At 44.7% G+C, this 10,762-nt stretch overlaps 1 protein-coding gene across 1 annotated transcript; it reads right to left on the reverse strand.

The window, feature by feature from the left end:
* Positions 1–736: 736 nt before the first annotated feature.
* LOC138960147 (uncharacterized) lies at positions 737–5,377 on the reverse strand. Its single transcript, XM_070331905.1, has 4 exons — positions 4,710–5,377; positions 3,383–3,523; positions 2,680–2,903; positions 737–1,993 (listed from the first exon to the last, which is right to left on the reverse strand). Exons 1-4 carry the CDS (start codon positions 4,984–4,986, stop codon positions 1,436–1,438), a joined length of 1,200 nt encoding a protein of 399 aa, XP_070188006.1. The 5' UTR covers positions 4,987–5,377; the 3' UTR covers positions 737–1,435.
* Positions 5,378–10,762: the final 5,385 nt, after the last annotated feature.

The raw sequence follows: 10,762 nt of genomic DNA on the forward strand, positions 1-10,762 counted from the left end.
TATTCTTTGTTATGTGTTTGCATGACACCTAGATGGTGTGTGAGTCCATGTGCGCTTGTCCAGCTATCTTTGTGTGTGTGTGTGCATCTCGGCTATCATTAATGTCATTTCTGTATGAATGAAATTAATCTGAAATATATTTCTTGTTACTCAAATTGATGGTCACATAATTGTTATGCCTTTGTTGTTGTTGTAATTGCTTTATATATATGTTCATGATATTCCTCATCCCCATGTCCCAAGAGGGCCCCCTGCGATGAGTTGTAATAACACCTTGATTTTTTGTTTGTTTGTTTAACGCCCAGCCGACCACGACTCTGAAGGGCCATATCAGGGTGGTGCTGCTTTGACATATATATATATAACGTGCGCCACACACAAGACAGAAGTCGCAGCACAGGCTTCATGTCTCACCCAGTCACATTATTCTCACACCGGACCAACCAGTCCTAGCACTAACCCCATAATGCCAGACGCCAGGCGGAGCAGCCACTAGATTGCCAATTTTAAAGTCTTAGGTATGACCCGGCCGGGGTTCGAACCCACGACCTCCCGATCATGGGGCGGACGCCTTACCACTAGGCCAACCGAATAACACCTTGAAACCTTGAAGTAAGATCATCATATCACACTTTGGCCTCTAGTGAGGAGACGAGCAGAGGCTCGGAAATACCTGAAAATCGACCCTCGGGAAAATATGCAAGCTATTCAGAACTCGTGTAACCTGTATGTCAAATGTGCAAATCAAATGTTGGCGTCTGGTGAGAAGACGAGCGGATGAAGACGAGTTGTTTCCCTTCATTTAACATCGCATTGAAGGCTAGCTATGCCCTTTTCGGAAGACAAAGCATAGACCCGTAAGAGTCAGTTACACTTGAAGAACATCTCTGCTGCTTGGTCGGCGTTGTCCAGGCATACGGAATGGGGTTTTGGTGCATCCTGAACTCAGGTCAAAATGAGTTACTTCCCTTCGGGTCTCATTTATCCCTGACAGGATGCCTTTGTTTTCCTTCTCTGGAGAGGAAATCGATTTTTTTACATATTTAGAGCTTTTTGTAATGTGTTTTGAGCGCTGGGACGTCCTTCATGGTTTCTGCACCGTAATGTTTGTCGCGAATGTTCTTTACATCGATACACAAGATTAGAACGGGTTCGAATGTTCACTAAATTCAAAATACGTTGGTAAAGTTTACAGAAGATGTTTCCAAGCATGCTAAAATTCCAAAACTAATTGTGAGGTACCAGGGATGAGACGAGGTGTACGAAGCAAAACTGGGTCCCACCCAACTTGATGGAAACCAGCCGCGGGATTTGATTAGTTGAAATCACAACACATTTCTATTTCAACCAATCCTACACCTCGGCTGCGCACCACCCAGGTTCGCCTCGTGCACCTTAGTCCTGGTTGCCGTTTCTCAAGTCTGTACTTTCATTTTCAGTTCACGAAGGACGTAGGTGGCCCTGCCTTGCTTTCAACAGCCGGAGTAGCAAGAGCTGTATAAGAGGGAGGAGAGGCCGGGAGATTAACCGGCAACTCCTCCAACTCTGCAAAGCTCACGCCGTTCGCCCCAACAAGTGCAGGCGTTGTGGCAGCGAAAGGCGCTTGATTTCCAACTGCCGTGGGGTACTGGGCTTCGTACGAAGGCGTGGTGGGAGCGATAGCCGCTTGATTTCCAACTGCCGTGGGGTACTGGGCTTCGAACGCAGATGTTGTGGTTGCGCTGAGCGCTTGATTTCCAACTGTCATGGGGTACTGGGCTTCGTAGGCGGGAGGCCCGGGCACCGAGGCAGGGGCCACTGCATCAGGGGTTGAAGGCATGACGAAGACTCGTACACTGGGGGCTGAAGTCTGAGGTGGTTGGTGCTGGTTCATGCGGAAGGAGGCTTGCGGTGGTGGTGGGTGTGGTGGTGGAGCTCCTCTGGTGGTCATGATGTAGCTGTTGCTGGCGTCGGTGGGTGAATGCGGCGGTGGGCCCACGGCAGTAGGGCTTGCCTAGAAAGTGGCAAAAAAATGGGAAATTACAAAAAGATATTATATTGTTTAATAGGGTTGTGGATCTGGATCAGTAGGAATATGAGTCGAAAGCGTGAAATTTGTCCCCATAATTTCGGGAGTTCCAGTTTTTCCGCGAGAGTTACCTTTTCCTAGCTTGGTCATTCTATTATGACTACTACTATGACGGCTTACACGCGCCAAAACCTGGGGTTACGAATAGTACGTGAAAATGTCAAATATCACATGTTCTGCGTAATTCAGAGCGATAATGTTAACTGACGGTGTTAAGAACTATTTTCAGTTTTGTCTTCGGTTCACTATAGCGCCAATACCATAATTAAACATGATCACCTGATAATTTAACATGATCACTTGATAATTCAAGATGATCACTTGATAATTACAATGTTCACGTGAATATTAATAATTCTAAGTTCGGACCCAATTCCAGAGAGACTAATAGAGCCGGCTAAAACTGAAAATTAAACATTATCTCAGAACTAAAATGGTAATTTCAATTATATTTGTAATGTTCTCATGAAAATGAAAATTCTCACATTAAACATTATCTGAGGAAGAAAATGGTAATTTTCAAAGATATTTGTAACTTTTTCATGAAAAATAAAATTGTCATTTTAATTATGTGGTTTTGGTGCTAGTAAGCCGCCATACACACCACTGACCAAGGGCAGCAGCGCCTTGTTGTGGGCAGCGACGATAATGGCGGCCACAGTGGACAGCAGACATCCGCACAGGTCAACGGCTAAGGCCCACGACACGTGGCTAGTGGCGTACTGCGGGTAGTAGTCGGTCCAGTGGTCAACCAACTGACCAGGCCAAATCGGACTGTTCCCTCCGACTGTGGTGTTGACCGCGTAGGCTATTGTTCCGATCAGACCGAGCAGTCCTGTGGACATTTCATGTTTTTTTTCTCCAATTTTCCCTACATTTTGTTCTGTCTTTTTTTCTCATGTTTTTACTTCAATTTCCCATTGCTGGGATTTTCGGGTCGCTTCCTAACATCGGAAAACTAGCAGTAACAAGAGTCACGCTATTGTGTGCGTGTTTCGGCGTGTTCGCTTGCACTTCTTGCAGAATGACCAAGGCCATCCATCCCCCTCCCCCTTCCCTCACCCCCCCCCCCCCGCTTGCCTCCGTTGTATTGTATTGTCCCAGAATTACATTAATTTGATAAGACCATATACCTATGATTGTACCGATAAGACCGATCTTTCACACACACACACACACACACACACACACACACACACACACACACACACACACACACACACACACACACACACACACACACACACACACACACACACACACACACACACACACACAACCACACGACAAAGACAGAAACGCTAAACGACGAACCGGATGCTCCAGCGACGATCTCGACCAGTCTGTTGTGAACGTGGTCGTCCTTGACCCAATTCAGCATGATGACGTAGCAGGAGGAAGCAACCAGACCGATCATGCCCAGGCATTGCAACGCTCTCACCGCTAGGAACCAATCTGCAAACAAGTACAGACACCGCTCAGACGGTTGAAGGGAATTTGAAAAGCAACAACCAACCAACACCGCTCAGTGTTTGGAACGGAACAGCTAAATCTCTCAACGTGCGCAGAAGGGGTTAAAAGAAGTAGCGGAAGGAATAAATAGCGAAAACAATTAGGACTGAAACATTTTCCAAGCAAGAAAATGACATCTTGATCTTAGAAATTGATTTCTCAAAAAAGGTCCAAGTCTTTGATGCTGCCTCAGTGGCTGAGGACAATCATGCAAACAACAACAACAACAACAAAAACAACAACAACAACCACAACAACATCAACAACAACAACTACATGCACACCGGAGATGATGATGATAATTAGTTTTAACGTCCTCTAAGAACCATTCGGCATATCTTGGGACAGGTAGAGTTAATATGCTTTATGGGGGGACAGGACACTGGGCAGACATGCAAACAGAGAACGACATGTCTATGATCGTGTTATAGATCTGGAAGTCTGTTGTTGCGGTATTTCAAAATGGGGATGGAAGTAAATATTTTGTTGGGGATTGTTGCCTTTGTGTACGCGGAATATGGTTGGACACCGGAGAGGGAGAGAGAGAGGGGGGACCGGCACGGTTGGCCTAGTGGTAAGGCGTCCGCCCCGTGATCGGGAGGTCGTGGGTTCGAACCCCGGCCGGGTCGTACCTAAGACTTTAAAATTGGCAATCTAGTGGCTGCTCCGCCTGGCGTCTGGCATTATGGGGTTAGTGCTAGGACTGGTTGGTCCGGTGTGAGAATAATGTGACTGGGTGAGACATGAAGCCTGTGCTGCGACTTCTGTCTTGTGTGTGGCGCACGTTATATGTCAAAGCAAAACCGCCCTGATATGGCTCTTCGTGGTCGGCTGGGCGTTAAGCAAACAAACAAACAAACAAAGAGAGAGTGGGGGGGGGGGGGGGGGGGGAGATCTTGCGACCTACCGACCCTTTTCTTAATTGTGAGGAATTGTTCATGATTTGCAGCAACTGTTTTCTGTACCTGTGTGGTGCTGTGCTCACTGCTGCGTTGTGCTCTGTTGTGTAACACACAATACAGAGAAGGAAACAAAAAACATGCAAAAACAAGAAGAGCCACAAAGATAACACAAACCCCAAAGAACATTTATCACACACACTTTCACCACAATAAAAACGAAAAATCACCATGCGTTTTGTCGCCCGCGGGTTCACACTTCATATGTCCAGCGTTGTCCTGCATACAAGTTGACCACAAGCCTTGGTGTCCCTGCCTCACCATTTGACCCCCTGGCCACAGGCTAGCCATGGGCATAGGGTCGTAGACTGGGTAGTGAGCCACAAGGGACACGCTGACCGCTGTCCAGTTGGGCGAGGAAAAGCCGACGATGAAGAGTATGCAGCCCATGAAATGGAGGATCACTCCCGCCTTGTAGCCGCTGGACCGTCTTGCGAACACGGACATGGTGAGAAGGTAGTAGTTTTCTTACTTTCTTTGTTTGATTGTTGGCTATTTTTCGTTTCTTTGTTTTCTTTACCGTTCTTTCTTTTCTTTACCGTTCCTTGTTTTCTTCTTTGTTTATATTACCGTTCTTTCTTTTTTTTACCGTTCCTTGTTTTCTTCTTTGTTTTCTTTACTGTTCTTTCTTTTCTTTACCGTTCCTTGTTTTCTTCTTTGCTTTCTTTGCCGTTCTATGTTTTCTTGTTCTTGCTTTTTAACCTCCTTCTTCTTCTCCTTGTTTCTCGCCTTTAAATTTTTTTTTAATGTTATTTGTATTTGCTTTTCTGTGGTCTAGACAAATGTCTGCATTTAATCCTCTATCAGTGACTTCAACTGGAAGCCAGTTCTACTTAGACCGGGTCAAAAGACGCCAATAGCAAGTGGCGAACTGAAGGTTTTTAGCAACAGGTACACAGTACAGCTGTTGTAGCTCTCGTGGGATCTTCCAAACGATTAAGATTTATCATAAAAGGCTTAGTCCTTCCCATGGAAACAATTCAGTTCTGGCCAGACTTTTACATGGGTAATGCTATCTCTCCCTCTGGCTAGGCTTTTACATGGGTTAATTCTATCTCTCCCTTTGGCTAGGCTTTTACATGGGTAATGCTATCTCTCCCTTTGGCCAGACTTTTACATGGGTAATGCTATCTCTCCCTCTGGCCAGACTTTTACATGGGTAATGCTATCTCTCCCTCTGGCCAGACTTTTACATGGGTAATGCTATCTCTCCCTCTGGCTAGGCTTTTACATGGGTTAATTCTATCTCTCCCTCTGGCCAGACTTTTACATGGGTAATGCTATCTCTCCCTCTGGCCAGACTTTTACATGGGTAATGCTATCTCTCCCTCTGGCTAGGCTTTTACATGGGTAATGCTATCTCTCCCTTTGGCCAGGCTTTTACATGGGGTAATGCTATCCCTCTCTTTGGCCAGGCTTTTACATGGGGTAATGCTATCTCTCCCTCTTGCCAGGCTTTTACATGGGGTAATGCTATCCCTCCCTCTTGCCAGGCTTTTACATGGGGTAATGCTATCCCTCTCTTTGGCCAGGCTTTTACATGGGGTAATGCTATCTCTCCCTCTGGTCAGGCTATTACATGGGGTAATGCTATCTCTCCCTTTGGCCAGGCTTTTACATGGGGTAATGCTATCTCTCCCTTTGGCTAGGCTATTACATGGGGTAATGCTATCTCTCCCTCTGGTCAGGCTATTACATGGGGTAATGCTATCTCTCCCTTTGGCTAGGCTATTACATGGGGTAATGCTATCTCTCTCTCTTTGGCCAGGCTTTTACATGGGGTAATGCTATCTCTCCCTCTGGCCAGGCTTTACATGGGTTAATTCTATCCCTCTCTTTGGCCAGGCTTTTACATGGGGTAATGCTATCTCTCCCTTTGGCTAGGCTATTACATGGGGTAATGGTATCTCTCTCTTTGGCTAGGCTTTTACATTGGGTAATGCTATCTCTCCCTTTGGCTAGGCTTTTACATGGGGTAATGCTATCCCTCTCTTTGGCTAGGCTTTTACATGGGGTAATGCTATCTCTCCCTTTGGCTAGGCTATTACATGGGGTAATGGTATCTCTCTTTGGCTAGGCTTTTACATTGGGTAATGCTATCTCTCCCTCTGGCCAGGCTTTACATGGCTTAATACTATCCCTCTCTTTGGCCAGGCTTTTACATGGGGTAATGCTATCTCTCCCTTTGGCTAGGCTTTTACATGGGGTAATGCTATCCCTCCCTTTGGCTAGGCTTTTACATGGGGTAATGCTATCTCTCCCTTTGGCTAGGCTTTTACATGGGGTAATGCTATCTCTATCTTTAGCTAGGCTTTTTACATGGGGTAATGCTATCACTCCCTCTGGCTAGGCTTTTACATGGGGTAATGCTATCTCTCCCTTTGGCTAGGCTTTTACATGGGGTAATGCTATCTCTCTCTTTAGCTAGGCTTTTACATGGGGTATTGCTATCCCTACCTCTGGCTAGGCTTTTACATGGGTAATGCTATCCTTATCTTTAGCTAGGCTTTTTACATGGGGTATTGCTATCCCTCCCTCTGGCCAGGCTTTTACATGGGGTAATGCTATCCCTCCCTCTGGCTAGGCGTTTACATGGGGTAATGCTATTCCTCCCTCTGGCTAGGCTTTACATGGGGTAATGCTATCCCTCCCTCTGGCTAGGCTTTACATGGGGTAATGCTATCCCTCCCTCTGGCTAGGCTTTTTCATGGGGTAATGCTATCCCTCCCTCTGGCTAGGCTTTACATGGGGTAATGCTATCCCTCCCTCTGGCTAGGCTTTACATGGGGTAATGCTATCCCTCCCTCTGGCCAGGCTTTACATGGGGTAATGCTATCCCTCCCTTTGACTAGGCTTTTACATGGGGTATTGCTATCCCTCCCTCTGACCAGGCTTTACATGGGGTAATGCTATCCCTCCCTCTGACCAGGCGTTTACATGGGGTAAAGCTATCCCTCCCTCTGGCTAGGCTTTTTCATGGGGTAATGCTATCCCTCCCTCTGGCTAGGCGTTTACATGGGGTAATGCTATTCCTCCCTCTGGCTAGGCTTTACATGGGGTAATGCTATCCCTCCCTCTGGCTAGGCTTTACATGGGGTAATGCTATCCCTCCCTCTGGCTAGGCTTTACATGGGGTAATGCTATCCCTCCCTCTGACCAGGCGTTTACATGGGGTAATGCTATCCCTCCCTCTGGCTAGGCTTTTTCATGGGGTAATGCTATCCCTCCCTCTGGCTAGGCTTTACAAGGGGTAATGCTACCCCTCCCTCTTGCCAGGTTTTTACAAGGGGCAATGCTATCCCTCCCTCTGACTAGGCTTTTACATGGGGTAATGCTATCCTTCCACGTGAATACATGCCCAAATCAACAGACTGAAAGTTTACTGTGAAGAGTGTGAATTTTTTTGAATGAATGAATTTCACAGATAGCCACAAGTGCCTTAAAAAAAATTCAGAAATAAAATCTCTACACTGCACAGAAATCAGCCCGGCTGTTGGTTTCTGGTATGAGTCCAAGTGGACGGATGTTCTGATCCTTTTCTTTCTTTCTTTATTTGGTGTTTAACGTCGTTTTCAACCACGAAGGTTATATCGCGACGGGAAAGGGGGGAGATGGGATAGAGCCACTTGTCAATTGTTTCTTGTTCACAAAAGCACTAATCAAAAATTTGCTCCAGGGGCTTGCAACGTAGTACAATGTATTACCTTACTGGGAGAATGCAAGTTTCCAGTACAAAGGACTTAACATTTCTTACATACTGCTTGACTAAAATCTTTACAAAAATTGACTATATTCTATACAAGAAACACTTAACAAAGGTAACAAGTCGCGTAAGGCGAAAATACAATATTTAGTCAAGTAGCTGTCGAACTCACAGAATGAAACTGAACGCAATGCCATTTTTCAGCAAGACCGTATACTCGTAGCATCGTCAGTCCACCGCTCATGGCAAAGGCAGTGAAATTGACAAGAAGGGCGGGGTAGTAGTTGCGCTAAGAAGGATAGCACGCTTTTCTGTACCTCTCTTTGTTTTAACTTTCTGAGCGTGTTTTTAATCCAAACATATCATATCTATATGTTTTTGGAATCAGGAACCGACAAGGAATACGATGAAAGTGTTTTTAAATTGATTTGGACAATTTAATTTTGATAATAATTTTTATATATTTAATTTTCAGAGCTTGTTTTTAATCCGAATATAACATATTTATATGTTTTTGGAATCAGCAAATGATGGAGAATAAGATGAACGTAAATTTGGATCGTTTTATAAATTTTTATTTTTTTTTACAATTTTCAGATTTTTAATGACCAAAGTCATTAATTAATTTTTAAGCCACCAAGCTGAAATGCAATACCGAAGTCCGGGCTTCGTCGAAGATTACTTGACCAAAATTTCAACCAATTTGGTTGAAAAATGAGGGCGTGACAGTGCCGCCTCAACTTTCACGAAAAGCCGGATATGACGTCATCAAAGACATTTATCAAAAAAATGAAAAAAAATGTTCGGGGATTTCATACCCAGGAACTCTCATGTCAAATTTCATAAAGATCGGTCCAGTAGTTTAGTCTGAATCGCTCTACACACACACACACACACACACACACACACGCACATACACCACGACCCTCGTTTCGATTCCCCCTCGATGTTAAAATATTTAGTCAAAACTTGACTAAATATAAAAAGAGAAACAGAATCCGTTAGTCGCCTCTTACGACATGCTGGGGAGCATCGGGTAAATTCTTCCCCCTAACCCGCGGGGGGTATGTTCTTATCCCATGTAAAGAGCTTAGTCAGGTATGAGATAGTGAGCGGAGAGTTTTCAGGGGAAGGACAGTGCCTGTAAGTATGGGTAAAAACGGCGATGACCGAAACTTGCTATCGTGATTGGAAAAAGGAGGGGCCGCAATGCTTGTTCAGTCTTCAGACGGGCGGTTTAATGACTGCAGTCGGTGACACATAATTGCGGTGTTTTGGTTATCGTAACTTAGGTGTTTTAAGCACTAATTATCGCACCTAGTTCAAGGGTCGAATCTTCCAGAGGGGATTGTGTGTTTCTTCTCTGTTACAGAGATGACGAAAGCATGTTTCGATTGTAGAACATATACATTATGTATGTTATTGTATGATTGTCTTGTTAATTGTTGTTGTTTTCTTTTCCTGTATGTTTCCAATAATTCTGTTTGTTTGGTTGACGTGTGTGTTGCCTTGTTGGCTTGTTTGAGTTTATGTTTTTTGTTTGTTTTTGTTTGTTTCTTTGTTTGTGTTTGTATGTGTTTCTTCTTTTCGTTTGGGTGTTGGCATGCTTTTTTTGTTTTTGTTTGTTTGTTTGTTTGCATACTTGCTTACCACTAATAAATCACCGACTGATAGTGTTATCTGTGAAAATTCTCAGGAAGCAAATTATTCTCTTTATTCTTTGATTTAAATCTTGTTCGTGTAAGCGTATACATCTTGTATGTGTGCGTGTGAATGTGTTTGCGCGAGCGCGCGTTTGTATGTGTGTGTGAGTGTGTGTGTGTGTGTGTGTGTGTGTGTGTGTTTGTGAGTGTGTGTGTGTGTGTGTGTGTGTGTGTGTTTGTGTGTGTATGTGTGTGTGTTTGTGTGTGTGTATGTATGTGTGTTAGTGTGTGTGTGCGCGCTTGTGTGTGTGTGTGTGTGTGTGTATGTGTGTGTGCGTGTGTGCTAGTCTCTGTGTGTGTTTGTATGTGTTTGTGGGTTGTTTGTGTGTGAAATAAAGACGGTCAGGCACACACACACACACACACACACACACACACACACACACACACACACACACACACACACACACACACCTCCTTAACAAAAATCCAATCAAACCAGAAAACGAATCAAACGAACGCCTTACCAATTTATTTGTTTCAAAACATACTGCTTGTCTGACAACAAGCCACCAGACTTCTTATCATAGCATCCAAAATCACTGCAGTTCACGCTAATGACACTCACCATAAATGGCATTTATTTCCAGTGGTGCAGAAAATGTTTCAAAGGGCTAATGAGACATTTCTTCACAACAAACACCACACGTAATGAACTGATTGCATCACGTTGATCTCGTAGAAAGAAGCCCCCAGTGGCAACCAAACTCCAGTCGAACCTGTCTATAACGGCCAGGCAACCAAACTCCAGTCGAACCTGTCTATAACGGCCAGGCAACCAAACTCCAGTCGAACCTGTCTATAACGGCCAGGCAAC

Source organism: Littorina saxatilis, linkage group LG2 (assembly GCF_037325665.1).
Source record: "Littorina saxatilis isolate snail1 linkage group LG2, US_GU_Lsax_2.0, whole genome shotgun sequence".
In the NCBI taxonomy this organism is placed as follows: domain Eukaryota; kingdom Metazoa; phylum Mollusca; class Gastropoda; order Littorinimorpha; family Littorinidae; genus Littorina; species Littorina saxatilis.

Bases quoted from the DNA above. Each gene is read 5' to 3' on its own strand.
- LOC138960147 (XM_070331905.1), bottom strand. From the start codon at position 4,986: ATGTCCGTGTTCGCAAGACGGTCCAGCGGCTACAAGGCGGGAGTGATC. The intron at 2,904-3,382 runs GTTCGTCGTTTA...AAATGTCCACAG, and splicing joins GATCGTCGCTGGAGCATCCG to GACTGCTCGGTCTGATCGGA. The intron at 1,994-2,679 runs GTCAGTGGTGTG...GCCACTTTCTAG, and splicing joins ACAAGGCGCTGCTGCCCTTG to GCAAGCCCTACTGCCGTGGG.